Source organism: Marmota flaviventris, chromosome 14, assembly GCF_047511675.1.
Source record: "Marmota flaviventris isolate mMarFla1 chromosome 14, mMarFla1.hap1, whole genome shotgun sequence".
In the NCBI taxonomy this organism is placed as follows: domain Eukaryota; kingdom Metazoa; phylum Chordata; class Mammalia; order Rodentia; family Sciuridae; genus Marmota; species Marmota flaviventris.
In genome coordinates this window covers 37,631,294-37,652,709 of record NC_092511.1, presented here as the reverse complement: position 1 = coordinate 37,652,709, position 21,416 = coordinate 37,631,294, and the positions used below count along the sequence as shown (strand labels likewise).

The following is a 21,416-nucleotide window of genomic DNA, read 5'->3' as shown; positions in this document are numbered from 1 at the left end:
ATCTAGTGGAGTCTCTGTCCCTAGAGTTTGGAATTAGGATCCTGAGACAGAAACCATTAGCCACGGAGAGATGAGTTGGGCACAGTTTTGGTAAGCTCTGCGCAAAACTAAAAATCAAAACCAAAGTAAAACAAACACCCCTGAAGGAGCAGAGGGACCATTGTGCAGAAAGGAAGGAGATAAAATTCACAAGGCTGCCATGTACCATGTTCCTACATGGCCGATGCTATTGTGATTTCTACTGCCACCCCACAAAACAGGCTTTCTGCATGTGCAGTCACTGCAGTGCTTATAAAGGAAAATATTATTATTAATTCTATTAAAACAAACAATATACAATTCAACAGCACACCGAATCTGTAGGTGCTCTAACTAGCTAGCCAAAGAGTAGAATGCTGTCGCAGCAAGAACTAAAAATGAAATGATTTATAACACTTAAGTCCCTTCAACTAGCAAGAGTGGGGTCCTGAATCCCTGGACGCTGACTCTGCCAACCTTCGCTCTGTCCTGCTAGAATTACGCTCAACCCCAAGCCAGCTCACTCGCCAATTAACTTTCTGCAAAGAGGCAGGGCAGCCCGGTGACAAGGACAAAGCAGTGGGGCCATGCTGTTGGGACTTGAGTCGTGGTTTGGTCACTTGCTCTTGCTGTGCCTCAGTTCCCCGCTTCTGTATAATGAAGATAACAGCAGTGTCACTCAGGGGGCTGCTGGGAGGACCGAATGGGTCACATGGTAATGCTCAGGGCAGTATGTGACCAGATAGCAAATACAATTTTGTAGTAAGCATTCATTTGCCTATCTATCTATTTATCTATCTATCTATTTACTGATTGTGTGTATGTGTGATATTAAACCCAGCGCCTCATACATGCTAGGCTGCTCTACTATGGGCTACATTCCCAAACCAGTATTATTTACACACAAACACACACACACACAAAATATGAATACAACTATGCATTCATGTATATATGTATATATGTGTATATATATATATGTGTGTGTGTGTGTGTGTATATATATATATATATATATATATATATATATATTTTGTACATACACATGATCTCACTGACAAATTAGGAAGTGGCATCAAAGGCCCTCTAGAATCCAGAGAGGGGACATTACAGTCTCTTGGCCTGACCCTTAGTTCGGAGGAGTGATCACACAAGGATAAGCTGGTGACTCTGAAGCCCTGCTCAGTCTGCTCTACCAGGTTGTTCAAGTTCTCTGGCCCCACCCTGGTCCAGGACACACAATCCATAATCAGTAGACCCAGTCATTGTCACAAAATTCACTCCCTCCGTGGATTATGCACTGGAATATTTCCCATCCTATCCTGGGAGTCTATTTTAATTTTTTAAGTGTTCTAGCCCACAGCCCATGAACAGGTCTCCCCACCTGTGCGGTCTGCAAATGCTGTTCTAACCCGACAGTGTGAGCTGCCAGGTGCCTGAGCTTCTGCCACCTGCCCTGGTCTTCTCTGCTTGGTGCCTCAGGTGTACTTCCCAAACTCCAGACACTTCCTCCCCCAGCCTCCAAAGTTAACAACTGTCAGCTCTGTGGGGAACACTGCTTCTGCGACAGCTCAGGCGTGGCTCTGGGTCCTGCCTGCTGGTCATGATACTTCCCGGTGAGGAGTCTCCAGTGTTCCTGCCAACCTTCCTCCCCCATGATGCAATGCTCTTGTACCCAGGGCAGACACACAACCTTGTCAAAAAAAACCCTTGAGAAGGTCCTGTGGTTCTACGGAGACCGAACCCCCCACCCCCACCCTGCAATGTCACAGCACCATGGCTACCTGTTGGAACAGCTGGAGGTTCTGAGGCACAGGGAGCCTGCATGACCTAGGCACGGAAAGAGCCTAGGTCATGCAGGACCCCTGACCTCGGCTGCCTTCTGTAGCTTTTTATTTTTCTCCTGACACTTTAGAAAAAAGAATGAACTGAAGGGTATAATGCTTTGATACTCTGCTTTCATGAGTAAAGGAAAGGTTCCCTGCAATCTTGCAAGTTCTCCTCTCTCCAGCGCTCCTTGCTGACCGCCTTGCTCTTCCTGGGCTGACTTCTCTCTGCAGCAGGCCAAAGAGGTTTCACCCTGGGAGTCTCCCCTCTTCCTGGGGACTAGACAAAGCCCATTTCTGGGCCTGCGGGGCTCTGTTTAAAGAGACCTCCAGTTTCTTCTTAGTTCCTTCCCACAGGACCCGGAGCCTACTGGTCACTGCTCTGTGGAAAACCCACTTTTTCCTTCCTGGGAGGAGAAGACACTTTCTCATTTCTAAAAGGTGGTGGCAGGAGAGCTGGTGCTCGCTTCTCCCTGCCTCGTCAACACTTAATCCGTCTTCCTGGCTCTGCCCACCCCTAAATTTGAAAAATGAAGGCAAAAATGTAAAGGTGCATCCTTTCTGAGTGCCTGCTCTTGAAGGGGCTAGAACAGCCATGCTGAGCATTTACCAGGGACCAGCAGCGTGAGGCAGGGACAGGCTCCATCTCCGCTCATGTTCACAGCCTCCCCGTCACAGCGGATGTGACAGTTCTCAGATTACAGATGAGGAAACTGAGGCCCTGGGAAGTAAATGACTGCTTCAAAGCCACAAGCTAGTGAAGTGTGGGTAGGCGGGGACTCGAACCCCAGCGCTTTCTGCCACACCCACGGCCCCTCAGGGTGTCCCCTGTGGGAGATGCATCACATACCTTCCTGAGGTGAGCACACCCGCGTTTCCACTCCACAGCCTCCTCTGCTGTCTGTGTGACACATACCACTCACGCACACCCTGTCCTCTTTGCCTCCTACAAATGTTTCAACTTTTAAAATTACATGGATTTTAAATACTTGTGTTTGGAGGGATACTAAAAAATATCTACATCTCCCTTTCTCCTCCTTTTCTAAAAGTAGGGTCCCTGGCAAGATGCTGGCCATGCCCAGGCAGAGGCTACCATGCAGGCCTCTCTGGTTTTGTGCCAGGAAAGTCCTCACCCACCTCAGGAGCCTCAGGCTCAGGCGGGTGGGTGGGGTCCTCCCTGCCAACTCCTACCCCGTCACAAAGTCCCGGGTTAGCCAGCAACCAGCACAGGACCATGCAAGTCCCTCTGCTGGCCCCCACCTGGGGGCAGCCTTGCTCTCAGACCCAGACTTGGCCTGGGGCATCCCACACTGGCTCTGGACATGAGGACAGGATGCGGGGACAGCAGGTGCTCCGCCCTTTGGGCATGTGGCCACCCAGGCTGGTTCTGCCTAGCACAACTTGTTTTCCTAATGTCCCAGTTTCAGCCTCCTTTTCTGCAACCCAGGCCAAATGGTCCACCCCCAGATTTCTATCCCCTGCTCTTGGGGCTTGGCTGGACAATGGCTGGGCCTGCTGGGGGCTGACGTGAGCCAGAAGACTGTGAAGGCAGGAGACGGAGGGGCGTCAGTCGCGTCTCAGGATGCGTGCTGTCTCATGCAACTAGGCCCCTGCCGCCGTCAGACCATCCTCCATTGCGGCAGCCTCGGGAACAGAGAGCACAAGGCTGCCCATCTCCTGGCTTCCTCGGAGAACAGGCTGCCCTTGGCTACCCCACAGCCTGCTCCCTGCCCTGTGCCAACCAGGCAGCAAGAACTAGCCAAAGGGCAGGAGAAACCACTGAGCCAAGTGCAGAACACTTGGGCCCCTCCTGGCTAGCTGGGCCATGCTTAGTCTGATATAAATTAGAAGTAACGCCCACCATTTGTACAATTTTCTGCAGGGAGAGGGGTTCAGAGTGCAAAACATCGTGAGCAAAGAAGGTCCCCATCTAATTGGGAAGACAAGGGCCATCCAAGGCAGAATTCCTTGTGAAGAGACAGCTGTGCTCATGGGCAAGGAGGGTCCACCCACCAGCACCACCCACTGAACTGTGGGTGGCGTTTCAGAAGTGAGAGAGGCAGTCCTGCCCCAAGAAACACCAGATCGCAATGCAGTGCAATCCATGTCCAAGGCAGGTGCAAGCAAGGTTTTGGGGGATACAGGAGTTGGCTTCCAGACTAGGGAGGCTGCCAGTGGCCCACCCCTGGCCCACCAGGGTCTTGTGCTGGCTGGGCCTGATTTAAACCCAGCTTCCAACCCGCCCCAACGCTCAACATGCTCAGCCCAGGTTCAACAGCTCGCCCTCCTTTCTCCCTGATCCAATGACAAGTCTGCGTGTTTAAGCTTCCTTCTGGGCTTTTCTATTTATGTTGTCATTGATTACTTTGCTCCTAACTCATCTGATTTCAATTTGGACTGATTTGATCCTAATTTTATTACCATGTAATCTGAATGCACATAATTACTGTAATTATGCTGTAGAGGGAAACAGCTCCTCTGTGGTGGGAAGACCTAAATTTAGGGCTTCCTGGCAAGGGTGCCATTGGCTGGGTGGACCACAGCTCCCTTGGAGCTGGCAGCCTTCGGGAGCACAGATGCCTTCCCCCGCCCCACCCTCAGAGACATGAGTATTCTGGGCTTCATTGCAGGGACGTTTGAGGCCCCTCTCAGAAGCCCTGGAACAAACAGGGGTCTGAACTGGTGGTCAGGAGCCCACTCGCTCTGCACCCTTCAGCTCCTGCTAAATCTCTGCCACCCATATCCAAGTGCTTGCTCATCAGGGCACCCTAACTCTAGGGAACAAGATGTCAACAGCCTTCCCCAAAAGATCTGGGGAGCATGAGGGTTCCCTGATAATCACAGGGCCAGGGGAAGCAAATTGTGGTGGAAGGCCTTGCTGCTGGCCGGGATCCTCCTACCCTCCAAGTCCTATTCAAGGCCGCTTCCTCCATGAAGCCTCCCTAGCCCATCCAGCCCTCGCCAGACTTTATGTCATTTATGTCAACGCCCAAGGAAGAGACTGTTATTGTTTCCATTTTATGGATGAGAAAATGGAGAGGCACAGCAAGGTTACGTGCCTTACTCAAGAGCACCCAATGGGTGGGCAGCAAAAACTCTTGACCACCTCACCATTCTGTGCCTTCTAAAAGCCTAAAACCCATTACAGGGTGGTTCTGATGTCATCCTCCCCACAGTGCGGCCCAGCATCAGCATTTCAGACACAAGAATCTGAGCACCGGAAAGTAAAAGGGCAAGGGCTGCCTTGTCCCCTCACCCCTGCTGTCCACCCTCCTTGCAGCAGAGAGAAAGCAGAGCTCATGGGGATGGTGAGGTGGGGACCCGAGGGAGGGCCAAGGCCAGTTTCCTGTACTGGAACAGTGTTAGGATGTGGAATTCACAGGGAGCTTATCACCTCCTTTTGCAAGGCCAGTGATTTGTCTGCTGGATGCTCAAGGAGGGGAGAGTGGCAGGAGGAGGCTGTTGTCGGGGGTGCTAATTATTGGCACCTGCGGGAGGCCCATGGCGGCTGGCCCCGGCTGTCTTTGAACAAACTGGATCCATGACGGTGAGGGGGTGGGTTGGGGGGTGTCAGGACTACCAGAAGTCAGGGATGGCCGTGCCCAGGCAGAGCACCCATTTTGGCCGACCCTGGGCCCGGAGAACAGATGAAGGAACTGGGGACACTTATTCTGAAAGGGAGGAGAGGTGGGACTGGAGCCAGCATGTGGGAGGAATGAGACACTTGCTCTGTCACTCAGAGGGTAGAAACAGGACCACCCCTGACATCAGGAGGCTAAATGGGACTTACGAATGCCAAGAGCGTCTGGAAGTGAGCTCCCAGAGAGAGCAGACATCCTCGCAGAGGCACCCCACCCTGGGCCAGCGGCCCTGGCCCTAGAGACAAGCAGCCCTGGACTGGGGCTCCGGGCTCCTGGCCCTGTACTCTCCCACTGCTCCAAGCTGCTAATGCCCTGGTTTCCAGGAGACTGTGGTAAAGGCCACCAGCTGGGGAGAGGGCACCCCTTGAGCTGCAGCCTCCTAGCAGCTGAGCTGCTTCAGCAGAGGGCAGAGAGCAGGCAGCAGAGCCCAGGCTGGGCCCAAGGGCTGGAGCCGAGGAAGGAGAGCAGCTGCAGAGGGGCTGCCGTCCCCTCTGCCAAGGGCTAGGACTGACTCTGATCCTCAGCATCACATACGCCCTTTCATGCTGGATGTGAGGTCATCCAAGGCTTCTAAACTGACAAGTGGATCCAGGCAACTCCAGGGTCTCGCCCATCACCCCCACTGCTGGGCAGGTTGGGGGGCACCTCTTCTTTCCCTCCACTGGATCTTGACCACATTTCAAGGCTCAACCGCAAACAAAACCCCATCCTGAGGAGGGGACTGCTGTCGAAGCCTGAAGCTCATGGGTCCTCACGCATCTTCCTCCAGCTCCACACCCTCCCTTCCATGCCAAGGGACCTGGGCCCTGCCTGCCCGGGACCCAAGCTCACTTACCCAGTGAAGGGGCCCGATGCAGACCTTGGCAGCCATCAGGGGCACAGTGGGGTCCGAGGGCCGCAGCTTCATACACTCCCGTAGCAGGGACACGGCGTAGGCTGACTGCAGGAGCAAGAGCAGGGGACATCATCACTGGCCACATGGGTCTCCACAGATAGGGTGTCTCCCACCCCAGACAACCAGTACCTCCTTTCCTCCCAAGAGCCAGGCAGAGGGTCCAGAGGGGGGCCTGGTGGTGCTGCTGCCAGGCAAGTCCCTGGGCCTTAGTTTCCTCATCTGAAAAATGGAGGTGAGGACGACCTTGCCCTTGGGGGACAAGAGCTAACATGACAACAGATGGAAACACAGCAAAAGGAATTCAAATCTGAACCCCAGAAATTTCAGAGGTAGAAAAGGGCTTCCTAAATGGGCAGTTGGAAGAAGGGTGGGTGGCAGGATTAGGGAGACACAGAGGCTGGCAGGAAGAAGGGGAGAAGCCAAGCCAACAGGGCTGGAGACAACTTTCAGGCAGGAATCTGGGATTCCCCAGGGATCTAGGGATGCAGCCTGGACCTGCTGACGGTGGCCACATGTGGAGGGAGGGCCAGGAGGGGAGAGCAGGATGTTACCAATAGAAACAGCAGCTAATACTTCTCCAGATCTTACTCTGGGCCAGGCATTGTCAGGGCTCAGAAGTCACAGCCCACAGGCCAACTCTGGCCCCTCTGCCTATTTTTGTAAGTAAAGTTGAATTGGAACTCAGTCATGCCTGCGCATTATGTACTGTGTGTGTGGCTATTTGCATAATACAATGGCAAAATGAGATACTTGTGAGAGATTGGCCTGCGAAGTAAAAAATGGCCCTACCTGACCCTTTACAGAAAAAGTTTGCTGACACCCTTTTTTATGTGCTTTATACATATGAAGCCATTTAATTTTCACAATAGTCCTATGAGGCAAGAACTATGACCAATTGTCAAAAGTGAAATGCTGAGACGGTAAAGAGCTTGATTCAAGCCACACAGCCTGTGACTGAGCTGGGATTTACACACAGTCTGGCTCCAAATTCTCTTTATTTTTTTTTGGGGGGGGGTACTGGGGATTGTACTCAGGAGCACTCGATCATTAAGCCACATCCCCAGCCCTATTTTGTATTTTGTTTAGAGACAGGGTCTCACTGAGTTGCCCAGCACCTTGCCATTGCTGAGGCTGGCTTTGAACTTGCAATCCTCCTGCCTCAGCCTCCTGAGCCGCTGGGATTACAGGTGTGCACTACCGCACCTGGCAAGAAGATTGGCTCTAAATTCTCTTAACTACTACCTCATGCAGGTTCTATGGTGATGACCTCAGACGACTCAGATGGCCACTACAGACCAGAGAGGAAGCCTGCTTCCCTAATATACAATCTCTCTCTCCCCTTCAGAGCTGGAATTTTCTGAGTCCAACACTTCTCCAGGGAGCTCAGCAGTTACCCTCCTGGTGTGTACACCCCTGTACCTATGTGACCTCAGGTAGGTGGTGCCTGTGTGGGTGACAAGGACAATTCCCATATGCTGGGGCCAAGTACGACTGTGGCCAAGCTATCCACTGTTACTTAGCTTCTCTCCATTCCAAGCAACTCTGGGGATGCCACTGAAGAAAGTGTTCTGGGAGACTGACCTGCTCAGAGCACAGTGTGGCCGACTAGCAGATGCCTAGCTAGGTCCAAACTGGCCTTGCTCACCCCAGACCCCCCACCTCCCACCACTTAACAAAGGAAGAGCTTTTCTCCGCTCAGCTGTCACAGATTTCCCTGGGCTCTGGCTTAAGTGCTATGGCTTGGATATGGCAGGAGTGTTTTCCTAAAGGGCTTATGTGCTGGAGGGATTGGGTCCTTCAGGTGGCGGCACTGAGATGGTGGGACCTTTAAGAGGTGGGGCTGAGTAGGAGTGGCTAGCGCCTTGGGGCCACACCCTCAGAAGGATGGAGGTAGTTTTCTAGAATCCTAGTTAGTTCTCAGGAGAAGGTAGTTATAAAAAGAGCAAGGCTGGTCCCTCCCCTCTGTCAAGCTTCCTGTCTTGCCATGTGATTTTTCCCACATACACACATTCCTGCCATGATGATAATCTACTATGAGGTCCTTACCAGAGCTGAGCCTATGCTGGCTTCATGTCCTTGAGCTCCAAAATGAAGAGCTAAAAAAACCTCTTTTGTTTTCATTTTTACCAGCCTCAGGTATTTCACTACAGTAACAGAAAACAGATTCATACACTCAGACTTTTAGGGTCAATTGCAGTGCCTTTGTTGAGGGCCTACCTTGGGTCCAGTGCTAGGCTAGGGGTTGTGGAGTCACTGTGAGAAGGGATACAAATGGCTCTTGCCTCTAATGAGCTCACAAAAAGGCAGAGGGAGGGCAAGAAGAAAAATGCTACCCTCCACTATTGGTCTCTCAGAGACAAGAGTGTAGGAGGCCAAGCTCAAGAAGGTACTGACAAATGACTGGCTCCAGCAGACTGGGAACCAGTGTGGGCTGCAGCAAGGGAGGCGGTGGGAGGGGCTTGAAGGAGCTTCAGGCCCCACCTCCTCTGCAAGACCCTCTCCTAGGAATGCCACTCCAAGCCCCTTACCAAGGTCCCTTCTGCCTCCAGCCTCACCCGTGCGCCAGGCCAGCCTCAGGCTGCTGCTCAGCCTCCTCTGGGTGGCTGACCTTTGGGTCTTTGAAATGGAGGACTCTCTAACACTGACCCTCCACATTCCACCCCACCCCTTCTCACCCCACCCCCACGCAGACCAGAAAACGCTGCTATTTAAGGAGCCATTCGAGGCTGCAGCCGCTCTTGGCTCTTTTTCTTTCTTTCTTTTTTTTGTCATGCTGGTTACCTAGCAACGCAGCCAATGCAATTGCCGCATGGAGACCCAGAGAAGGAACGACCTAAATCATGCCACGCAACTCATCTGTTATTCCTGCGGGTTCAAATGCCAGGTATATTTATATCTGCCCAGTCTCACCTCCTGGAAGGTACAGAACCTGGATTCCCCCCTGGGGCCCTTGGCAAAGGCAAGTTCGGGTCACTCCTCTGAAAGCTGCCTGGGACAGTTGGGCTGACTGATTTGGTATCCAGGATTCCCAAGGGGGTAGAGAATGCCTTCCAGAACAATCTCCCGCTGCCCTGAGTGATGGGTGGGGACAGCTTCGTGTCTCTAGCCAGTGGAGTCTCCCTCATGAGGAGATAACTGGTCACCCCAAGTCCCCGCCTGTAAGCTCATTCCTTCCTGTGCCCACCTGCTGGTTCATGAAGGGGCCGGGCTGGGAAAACGGCTCTGGGTCCTGGGAGGGTGCCAGGCTGTGTCTGGACCTCCCTGTGCCCAGCTGCTTCTCCAGAGGAAGGTAGGAAGCCCCTTATCTCCAAGGCCATCATGAAACTTTCCCTGAGCCTGGGGGACCTCCAGAGCCCCTCAGACACAGGGCTCATCTTTCCAGTCCCCCTACCTTGACTCATGTGGCTGTGACTTGTCTGTGCTCTGAATACTTCCTGCTAAGCCACAGCCAAGAGATCACGTGACTTCAAGATGCTCTGGCCCCTGTGGGGAGGGCTAGGAGGATGACATCCAGCACTGACCTGGGCTGTGCCTCCAGCCTCACCCCGTGCGCCAGGCCGTGGCTCCTGGTCTCCTTCCCCCTCCCTGCCAGGTCCTGGCGGCCTCTCTCCTGAGGCCCAGAGATGCCTGGCACCCCTCCATTGGTGGAGGCGGTGCTGGCACGCTGGGAGGGCCCTCCTCGGAGACAGCCACGGGGCTAGAAATGGAACACGGCACAGATGGGCCGGGGGGCGAGGGATTCCCTCAGCCCCATGAAAGGGCTCTGGGTATTTAGAGCTCCTGGAACCATCTGCGACTCATGCCACCTTACTTCCTGCATTTGTAGCATCCTCAGCCCCAACACCCTCAGCACCCATCTCCGGAAAGGTTTTCCTTTCATGTCACTGCTTAAAATAGAAGCTTATATAAGTGTAATTCTGATCGGAAGAAAAATGAGGAGTGCTGGCACGGGGGCTGGGTGCACGGGGGGCCGAGTGTCCGCCCCAGTGCCCCTTGCTCCGGGCAGCCTCTCCCCGCCCACCAGCTCTCCTGGCCACATGGACCACACACTTCTCCCTCGGGGCTCCCTATGGGGCCCTGCTCCACTCACCCTCCCATCTTTTCTCCTAGGCAAGTTCCCAACTCGCAGGCAGGCCCTTTCCTGATGCCTCGCCCAGTGGGCTGGAACGGTTCCCCTCACCTGGAGCCACACCCCACGCCCATCCCACACAGTCATGCCCAAGTCACCAGCACAAGTGCCGCGATGCCCCCACACACCACACTCAGAAAAGCAGCCGACTCACACCTGCATGCAGAGGAGGCACACTGTGACTTGCAGGTGGATGTGGGAGTCACTCAGGGCCCTTATCTGTCCTCCCCACCCACACTCCTGGAGATTCAGACAGTTGCTGGAGAACAGTTCCCAACCACCCACCTCCTCCCTGTGCACCTGGCTCCAGAGAAGCTCCCCAGCTCTCCACCTCTGGCAGGGACCAGAGGAACACAGAGCTCCTGTGCAGTGCCCAGCATCCCTGGGCCTTACCTTCCCACAAGCCACCATGGAGAGGGCCACTTGGTACCAAAGGTGAAATTCTCCAAACGCAAACTTCATGGCTCGTTCCAGGCACTGGGGAGGGGGAGATGGTCAGCATTTCTCCATCACTGTCCTCTCCCCTTTCCACCCACTTCCAGGGTAACCACTACTCAAGGTCACTGCCTTTGGGAGGCTGCAGGAGGCCTGTACTTGGTTCCTGTAGGAAAGCCAGGGGAAACTGGCATGCTATGTGACCCTACAAAGTATCTCAACCTCTCTGGTCCTTGGTTCCCATTTCCATAACCTGTGAATGATTTCACAGGGCCATGATGAAGAGCAAATAAAATAAAATTTGCAAAAAATGCCTTCAAAATGTATACATTCAATAAAAATAACAGCTGTTTTTATTATGTATGACAGTATTCATATCTTTTTACATGCAGGAACTCATTTATTCTCCCCAACAACCCCCATTTCACAGATGAGGAAGCTGGGGTTGATAGGACTTGCCAAGGTCACAGGGCTAAAAAAGGCACAGCAGCCTGGCAGGAGAGTGACAAGTGGGGGTGGGGTGGATATAAACAGTGGCATCATCAGATTTCCTGATGTACTGTCTGACTCCGGGAGTGCAGTGGGCTGCATGGCTACCTCAGAGAGCATGTCGTACTGCCCCCTCCTGCCCAGCGTGATGCTCAGGAGGTCATAGATGGCCGCAGCATTCCGTAGGCTCACCAACCGGTCCTCTGCCTGCTCAGGGGCCCGGCTCAGCACCACGTCCCGAGTTGCCTGTGGATGGAATGTGGTTTGGGAATGAGTAAGGACAGAAGATAAGCAGGTGCTTGTCCCCACAGGGTCCCCACCTTGCAGGCCCAAGCACCATCACCTTTTGTCACCACCCCAGGCCAAGCAAATAGCCATACTCCCAGAAGCGACCTTGTCCCCACTCCCATGAAGGGGTCCAAAGATAGAGAAATGCCACCTTAGTCCCAGGTGGGACTGGGATGCAATCTGCAGTTCTGCAAAAATTCAAACCTATAGCCAGGCGCGATGGCACATGCCTGTAATCCCGCAGCTCAGGAGGCTGAGGCAGGTGGATCGCAAGTTCAAAGCCAGCCTCAGTAAATTAGCAAGAAAAAGCACTGTGGCGAGACCCTGTCTCTGAATAACAAGTAAAATGGGTTGGGGATATATCAGTGGTTAAGCGCCCCTGGGTATAATCCCCAGTATAAAAAAAAAAAAAAAGTGCCACAACCATACAGCTGTCATCTCAATGCACCCATTGTTACACTTAGCCACTGTCCTTTGTACGAGTTTACTTCTTCTCAATTCAGGATCCAGTCCTGGACCATGCCCAGGTGCCATGCCCATTAGCCTCCTTTCATCTGGAAGAGTCCCTCAGCCTCTCTTTCACGGCACTGGCGTTGATGAGTATGGAGCCTAGAATTTGCAATTCTCCCCAATCATAGCATGAGCTTCAGATAACATGGGGACCACCCAGTTTGGGTGTGGGGGCTCTGCTGCTCCCCCTCCTGGGAGGAGAGTTAGGGGCTGTGGCCCCTCAATATCATCTTCTCCCCTCTCCAACCCCACCTCTTCCTATCTCTCCTGTGTCTAGTCCAGAAGACCCCTGGCTCCTCTTGTCCCACCCCAGAGTGAGCTTCCCCACACCAAGGGCTCTGCTGCTGGCCTCCAGCCTGCAGATTTCAGTGGCTCCTGGCATTGCCAGATGGCTGCCCAGGAGGGGAGGAGGGAAAGTGTGTTTTGAATCCGTGGTTCAGTGAATTCAGAAGGCATTCCTTGTCACCAGGCCTGAAACCCCATCAAGGAGGGGGGATTCTTCTTCTGTGGTCTCGGGCATGTGGTCCCACATCCTGCCCACCTCCATACCCAGGCGCAGACGAGAGGGTGGAAAGGGAGCAGCTAAACAGTCACAGTCACTGGGGGCTCTGAGCAGCAACAGGGCACGGACTTAGGCTGAGGACATTCTGGGGTCTGAAATGACGTCCACCCCACGTGTCCCCCACCACAGACACATGCATGCAAAGCTGAGCTCTGGCCAGAAGCTCCTGCAGGCTGCTCCCAGCCTTCTTCGCTGGCCCTCTCCTCTATGCCAAAGGGATCTCTGTCCTGTCCAGCATCTCCCTCCCATTGTCTGCCCCCCACCCCCACCTCAAGAACAAGGATTCACCTTCCTGACAGAACAGGAAGGAGCTCCAGGCCCCGAAACCTCCTCCGGGGGCCTCCCTCATCAGATCCACAGGGCCCTCCCACCCCCAGGTGGTCCTGCCTCTCACTCCTTCAGATCCAGAGCTGAGGCTCCCAGGAGCAAGTGGCTGGGGAGACAGAAACCCCATGGCCTGCTGGTTCCGGCCATGACTGGCATGCTGGGCTGAAGTGTGCTCTCCTGGAGGCCCCTGGAAGCCAACATAAGTCCCAGCCCCAAGGAGGCAGCTCATTCACCGGGGCATTTCCAGCAGGGGGACAGACAAGTGCCTAGGGGTGCTGACGGCTGCCCGTCAAGCCAAATTCAGTGAGAGTTGTCCATTTCCCCAGGGACATGGGGCCCAGCAGAAAATGCCTAGGAGAGTATGGAATGCCAGGAATTCCCCAGACAGGCTGGTCACTGGAGCCAGCCCGGTTAATAAGAACTGATCAGGAGATAGGGTGGGGAAGGAAAGGGCCAAGAAACCCCCTCCCTCCCTGTGACACCACAACGCAGCCACCAACAAGGATTCTGGGAGAGGTTTTCCAGGAGCTAAAAAGAAACACAGCCCTCCTCTCACCCCCAGCAATGGACCTCCCGCTCCTCCTCCAGCAGTTCCTCTCACAGCTGGGGCGGAGCCCAGGGAGGGGGCCTCTACAGGGGCGGGGGCGGGGGGGAAGGCAATGAGAAGATGGGGAACAGACGGTGCCCTAGGGAGACCCAGGGAGGGGGCTACCGCGTGCACATACTGAGTGCAACCTGACCAGAATTTTGGTGGGACGGAGAAGTCAGGATGGAAGGGGAGAGGCTGGGTGGCTTTTTGCTTTTCTTTCTCTTTTTTTAGTACAGGGGATTGAACCCAGGGGCCTCAACCACCGCTCAATCACCGAGCCACATCCCCAGTCCTCTTTTGTACTTTTATTTAGAGACAGGGTCTCAGTAAGTTACTGAGAGCCTCACTAAGCTGCTGAAGCTGCCTTGGAACTTGTGTTCCTCCTGCCTCACCCTCCTGAGCTGCTGGGATTACAGGGTTGTGCCACTGTGCCTGGCTTTGCTTTTCTTGTTTTGTTTTTTCGTTTTATCCCCAGCACTAGGGGTTGAACCTGGGGCCTAGTACATGCCAGGTAAGTACTCTACCACTGAGCTACATCCCCAGCCCCACCCCCTATTTTTCATTTTCTTTTGAGACAGGGTTTTACTAAGTTGCTGAAGCTGGTCTTGAACTTGTGACCCTCCTGCCTCAGTGTCTTGAGGAGCTGGGATTACAGGCACCATGACTGTGTCTGATTAGGGGTGGCTTTTTTTGGTGGGTGGGGGGTGTGAAGCCTGGCTGGGAACATCCAGAGCCTATGCATCCGCCTCTGCAGATCTGCCATGTCCAGGGGACTGTGAGCAGCCAGCTACCACTCTGCCCTTCCGTGACTGCTCACCCAGCAGCTCCTCTTCAGCCACAGGAAGCTCCTTGAAGCTCCCTGTCGTCACTAAGGCCCTAATTTAGTCACGCTGCAGTTCCCTGTCAACCGGAACGCCTTCTGGTTCCTCACAACGCCATCAAGGTGGCCCCTGCCTGCAGTCAATGCATCTCGCCGCGGAAGCCAGGGCTCCCACCCTCACCAGCACAGGGGTGAGCCCTGTGCATCCCTGACTGGTTCATCAGTCCTTGTGACATGGCTGTGTCATCTCGAGTCTGAGCCCTTAGCACAGCCTCCGACACAGAACCTCACTAATATACCTTCGTAGAGTGAGCAACTCCCCAGGGAGGAAGATTCAAACCCCACCCACCCTAGACCTTGGCCTAGAGGAGAACAGGCTGCTGAGGGCGCGCTGCTGGAGGGAGGGGTGGATTTGCAGAACTGGGCATTAATTAGGTCAGACTAATAGGAACAGAAAAGAGGAGGAGTACAGCAGAGCAAATCCTCCTCCTGGTTTCTGGGGCCAGTAGGGAAGGCAGGCTCTTGGGAGTCCTCAGATCTTACGCAAACCAGCACCTGTGCCAAGAGGGAAGCGTGCTTCCCCAGGGGACAGCCAGAAGCAGAGGTTTGCCAGGAGGTTACTATGGCTTTGGGGCAGGGCTGCCTTGAAACACTGTGGTTGCCAGGCAGCGCCTGTGTATGTAACCATGGTAACAGGGTGGGGTGGGGGAAACTGGCAGAAAGGAGGAAGTTGTGGGGGCTGATGGGTGAAGCCACCAAGGAGTAGGAATTCATGTGCAGCTCAGCAGCCCGGAGCAAGACTCAGCTGTCAGGGCCTCAGAGTCCCCAGTTGTCCCACTTCCTCCTCCCACGGCTCACTGCCCTTAAGCCACACAGACCTCAGGCTTCAGCAACAGCCTGCACAGAATGCGTGCCCGCCTCCTCCTGCGGTTCTTCCCTTCCACCATTTATTCACAAGGCCTCAGATTCCGGCTTGCACTGGGAGATCCTCCAGATCAAACGCAGTCACGCATGAGTGCGCCTGGCACCCTTAAAGTAATACATGGCCACTCAACTGCCTTCCCACCACCTTCCTCCATATGGCTCTCGGGGTTTCTCCCTGCCTCCTCCCCTACCTGGCACTGACTGCCTCGACCTCGGGGCCCAGACCCAGGCTCCCTGTCTCTGGGAATGCTCTACTTTAATCTGTGCAGTTAACCCCAGGCAGGGCTTCCACGGATGTCCCTGCCCCTAGCCTTTGTCCCTTTGACAGGACTCCCAGGGAAGAACTCTCTCCTACAGCTTCTGGTGGCCCCAGGAGGGAAAGCCAATGCTTCTCCCCACAAACCCCTTGATCCAATAGCTTACACTGCCACCTGGATGCACATCTGCTCTTTGGACAAGTATCCATGGGACAAATATGGGAATCTCCATTTCCCCAGGCCAGCCCACCTGAAACCTAAGGCATATGCCACTCAAGTTCAGACAGCGGTCCCTAGGCTTGTGTTAGGTGTTACTCTATTAGAAGCTGAATTCTCATGCCCATCATCGTATCTGGCCTCACAGTAATTCCATGAAAGGGTTAGCAATAAAGCCACAGGTCCCCTATTCCCAGGTGAGGACGCTGAGTTCCAATCTCTGATGGCCAATCCAAGACCTGCTACTTACCTGAGCCCTAGCTGCCCCTTGCTCTTCCTTCTGTTCCTTCTGACCTGGCAAGGTGTAAGCTCAGTTCCTACCCTCTGCTGGCTGCAGGGCTCAGACGACACTGACCTTCACCTCTGCCCAGCTCTGTTTCTCCTCTCTAATCCTAGACTGAGACAGGGCTCCAGTCTAAGAGAAGGACAGGGGAAAACCTTCTAAATGTCATCCTATCATTCTCAAAACAACCAATGCACACAAATAGGTAGTGGTGACCCAGATTAGAACTCAGACATTCCCTGCCACCAGGTGTCTCTGGGGCAGTGTCCAATAGCTTCACTCATGTCACCAGGCTGGCTCTGCTTAAGAAAGCACAAAAGCAAGGCTGAGAAGGTAGCTCCGTGTAGCACGCTTGCCTGGCCTGTGCAAGGCCCCAGATTCTTCACCAGTATTCGGGGAGCGTGGGGAGAAAGAATGAAAGCAAAACACAGGCGGGCAAGGCGCCAGTCAGGCCTCAGGCGCTGCTTCTCTGAGAAGATGCTCCTGGGGCAGTGTGTGGAAGGCCCTGCCCAACCCTGTTCTCAGAGACAGCTCTCCACAGGCAAGGAGTGAGCCTCAGGACCTCCTGCTGACATGCCCAACAATCACCCTAGATAGAAGCCTCCCAGCAGCATCCGTGCCCAGTGCCTCCCCTCCTTGGAGGTTGCTGTCATGTTCCGCTCCTGCTGTTGTCCCCCACCAGCAGACATAATAACCACCAGCTTTCACAGGGCCAAGAAATAACATGCTCTGTGACGTGTTCCATCTACCCAGCGACCTGGGCCAGGCCCATGCCAGCCCCCATGTGCCTGCCGCAGCGGGTTCCCATGGCAGAAATCATAGCTCTTCCTGGCAGCCAATGAGAGACTCTCCCACTGCTATGGAATCAAGGCTCTCCCACTGCTACTGAATCAGCCCCTTCATCATCGCAGCCTTCAGCAGAGCAAGGCCTGTGTTACAGCAGACCAGACGCCAACACTTGGAACAATCTGTCTCATCTTCTGAGTCCCAAATGGAACCAAGCCCAGGAAGTCCTTAAACACATACACACACACACACACACACACACACACACACACACAGGCTAGGGGGATAGCTCAGTGGTAGTGCACTTGGCTAGATGTGCAAGGTCCTGGGTTTGATCCCAAACTCCGCGTGCACACACACACACACACACACACACAAGAAAATCCCCCAAATAAAGAAAATCCCACAAATTGGATGGAATCCTCAGTATTTCAACCATATCAGAACATACATGTTCTAAAAAAATAACTAAATTGGAATCAAGTACTTTTTAGGACAAATACACATATCAAACAATGTGTATGTATGTATGGACCAGGCACCTTTGTTTTCATTTTCTAACTTGATCCGACCAAACTCCTGATAGAGAGGCTGGTTAGCTCCCCTTTATCAATGAGAAAACTGAAATTCAGGGAGGTAAGGAACTTTCCCAGGCTGCATAGGATATGAATGACAAATTCAAGATCAAACAGACAGATAGACACCCAGCAATGGGTATGGCATAAAGCCTGGCAGAGTCCCAGTCCCCAGGGCTGTATCTATCTACCCACCCTCACTCCATGCCAGGCCTCTGTGCCCTTTCTGTTTCGGAGAGAGCAAACAAGCAGTGACTTCTTCCCAAGCTGAATGAAAACAAGGGACCAAGGATTCAGTTTGCTTCAGCACATATTTTTAAGCTCTGAATCAGTATTTTGGAAAAGACAAAGGTTGCCCTATCTCCTGGTTCTCCAACTGTCCAAGAAAATCAGACTGGTTTGGGGCTGGGGTTGTAGCTCAGCAGTAGAGCACTCACCTCGCAGGTGTGAGAGACCCTGGGTTCGATCCTCAGCAGCACATAAAAATAAATAAACAAAATAAAGATATTGTGTCCATGTATAACTAAAAAAATTATTAAAAGAAAATCAGACTGGTTTGATATATAGTTCTTGCAAAAACTGGGCATGGTGGTGCATGTCTATAATCCTAGTTACTCAGGAGGCTGAGGCAGAAGGATTGAAAGTTAGGGCCAGCCTGAGCAACTTAGCAAGACCCTGTCCAAATAAAATAAAAATAAAAAGGGTTAGGGATGTAATTCAGTGGAACAGCACTTGCCTACCATGAGTGAGGCTCTGTGTTCAATTCCCAGTATTACAAAAATAAACAAAAAACCACCATCATTTGCATTTGGGGTTTAGCTGATGGGGTAATTCTAGTCTGCACTAGATGGGAAGATCCTGGGTACAGGACCAAGAATGGATCATCACTGTTATCTATAGTGCTGAGCATGGTTCAGGTTGTTATATCTGCTTAAAGATGGATAAATGGCGAATGGGTGGGTGGGTGGATGGATAGATGAATGGTGGGTGGGTATATGTGTGTATATATGTGTGTACATATGTATATATGTATGTATAGATGAGTGGGTAGAACGGTAGATGAATGAATAGTGGATAAATGAATTTTAAAATGTTCTTCTGGCCCCCAAATCACAAAACTAAGTCCAAAACACAAACCTTGCATTGCATCAGTTATAACTCATATCCCTGCACTTCTGTGAAAGCATTTGCAGTTTCTTTCTTTCTTTTTTTTTTTTTTTTTTTTTTTTGGTACTAGTTATTGAACCCAGGAGCACTCAACCATTAAACCACATCCCCAGCCCCTTTAAAAAATATATTTTATTTAGGAATAGGGTCTGGCTAAGTTGCTTAGGGCCTTGCTAAGTTGCTGAGGCTGGCTTTGAGCTTGTGCTCCCCTGCCTCAGTTTCCCAAACTGCTGGGATTACTGCCACTACATTTGTAGTTTCTATTTATTTTGTCTCTCAAGAGCTTCCTCATTCATTCTGATCACATATTTATGCGTAACAAAAACCATGTCCAAGGCACCAGACCTACGTCCATATCCCACACAGTTACTCCTCTGAGTCCCAAACCACAAACTAGGGTGCTTGCCCAAGAATCCTGCAAACACCCTCCCCTGGAGCAGCTGCTCTGGTCATCCTGGAAGTGGGGAAGTGATGACAATTATGGGCTGGCTCTGCGGGAACAGCTTTCACTGCAGTGAAAGGAATTCTGCATCATTGGCAGAACCCAAATAGCAGCCAAGGATGCCAACTGCTTTTCTAGAGGTTTCTCCCCAAGCCTGTCATCTGCAACCAAACCTAGCCAGCATCAAAGAGAGATGAGGAAAATCCCACAGGCCACATGAGGCCAGACTGAAGGTGCAAGGAGCACAGGTGCGGGGTGGTCAGCGCAGGAGCCTGGGGAGGGGGCTGTTGGAGTGGAACCCACACCTAGCTCTCTGGCTGATCAAGAATGAGACTGGAAGGAAGGATGATGTTAAACAAAGGCAGGAAGGAAGGCAAGTCTGGTCTCTGAGAAACAGCTCTGGGCCACAGACGCCAGATTTAGAACAGAAGAAAGGCTTTTGTAGGGGAGATACTAAAGCTAAGTCCATTGACAATGCTCTGCCCCCAAATTCCACATGCCTGACAGGCTGGGTGTGGGCCAGAGGAAACAACCAGACAACCCTGTGGCAGTGCCTCCTCCCATCACCCTGCAAACTGCTTCAGCCATTTCCCAGGACAGCACCAGCTGCGACCCCTGAGTCTCCTGGCCAGCTCGGCCAGACATGTTCCCTATTGCAATACTGGAAAAGAGCTGCTTGGAGGGAAGCAGCTATTCAGAAGCATTCACCTGGCTTCAAGCGTGGGCTGTATTTTACCAATAAGGCCGCTCTACACTTGGGAAAATTGAAGCAGCTTTAGGTAAGGGGGCAAAATAACCTTAAGGGATCTGGTCCTGGGAGCCCTGATCAAGTCAAATCTATAGAAAGTGGGTCATTGCGACAGAGCCTTGCCTTGGAGAAATGATAGCCATGGTTACACTGACAATGGCATGTCCCTGTTTATAAAGTCCTCACTAAAGACTCGATGCATTCAATCTTCAAAATTAAATTTTTTGAAAGATGAAAAAAGCCAAGGATCAGAGCAGGTAGCAAGAGACAGAATCAAGATCGAAATCCAGGAGCTCACTCAGGACCTGCACTTTTAGAAGGCATTTAGGGAGATGGATGTGGTTTGGATCATGACCACAAACTTATTAATATGTGACCTTGACCAAGAAATATACCTGCCCAGGCACTTACTTTTCTCATCTGTAAAATGGGAACATATTGGTATTAAACTGAATGTTTCCTGTGAAGGGCACACTGCTCTCCTGTGAACATCAGACCTGGCACTTGGCAACTCCATTCCTTCATATCTGGCTAACCAGCTAGGTTCAATCCCCTAAGCAGCACCTACCCACCTCACAAGCACACCTCCAGCATACCCTACAGGATGCCTGGCCAGCTGACACTCCACATCAAATACCCAAAAAATGCCCCTGCATGGGGACTTCTATACCCAAAGTGGACCAGCCTGGTAGAGGAAGGAGTGTCTTTGCCCCATGGTCCATCAACCCTCCTGCCACCTACCTGCCAGGAGAGCTGTGGAACCAGACACAACTCATCATCCAAGTTTCCTAAACAAGCCCTGGCATCGCCCCTCCCAGATGTCCAAAGGAACATTAATTTCTGGTAGTTCAGGGACCCAGATCAAGGGGTCTTGGTTTCTTAACCTCCACCTCTCTTTTTTTGGTACCAGGGATTGAACCCAGGGATGCCCACTGAGCCACATCCCCAGCCCTTTTTATTTTTTATTTTGAGACAGGATCTCACTAAGTTGCTTAGGGCGTGGCTAAGTTGCTGAGGCTGGCTTTGAACTCGTGAGCCTCCTATCTCAGCCTCCAAAGCTGCTGGGATTACAGGTGTGTGCCACTGAGCCCGACTTAACTTCCATTTCTACACACTGCTTTCAGATGCATTGTCTTAGAAGACCTATTCCTCAATCTGGTGGTCCTGCCTCACCAGCTCTGATAGACCCAGTTGGAGGACTTGACTCCAGCCAGCCATGGGGACATACATCTCTATATTTGGCTTTTGGGATCCCTGTTTCACTCTTTCCAATTCTCCTTAGACCTGTCCAGTCCATCCTTCATCTCACCACTTCCTAATCATCCAACTATGATGCACTCTCCTTTGTGAAGCCCTGCAAGCACTGACTTATTTTTCCAGAGCATGCATACACAGATACCCTGGATGCTGGAATTATTAACTTCTGTCCTCTCCCCGTCATAAGCTCCCACAGGGGCACTGACTTTTCTCTCTTTTGGTTGTTGCAACA

General features: G+C 52.5%; 1 protein-coding gene across 2 annotated transcripts in view; it reads right to left on the bottom strand.

Moving 5' to 3' along the window:
• Ttc7a (tetratricopeptide repeat domain 7A) overlaps nucleotides 1-21,416 on the bottom strand; it is a 114,123-nt gene that overhangs the window by 46,490 nt on the left and 46,217 nt on the right. For both annotated transcript variants that reach the window (XM_027934378.2, XM_071601551.1), the window contains 3 exons: nucleotides 11,542-11,679; nucleotides 10,903-10,986; nucleotides 6,321-6,425 (listed from right to left, as the gene is read on the bottom strand). In XM_027934378.2, coding sequence (XP_027790179.1) covers nucleotides 6,321-6,425; nucleotides 10,903-10,986; nucleotides 11,542-11,679 — 327 coding nt within the window. The remainder of the gene's footprint in view (nucleotides 1-6,320; nucleotides 6,426-10,902; nucleotides 10,987-11,541; nucleotides 11,680-21,416) is intronic.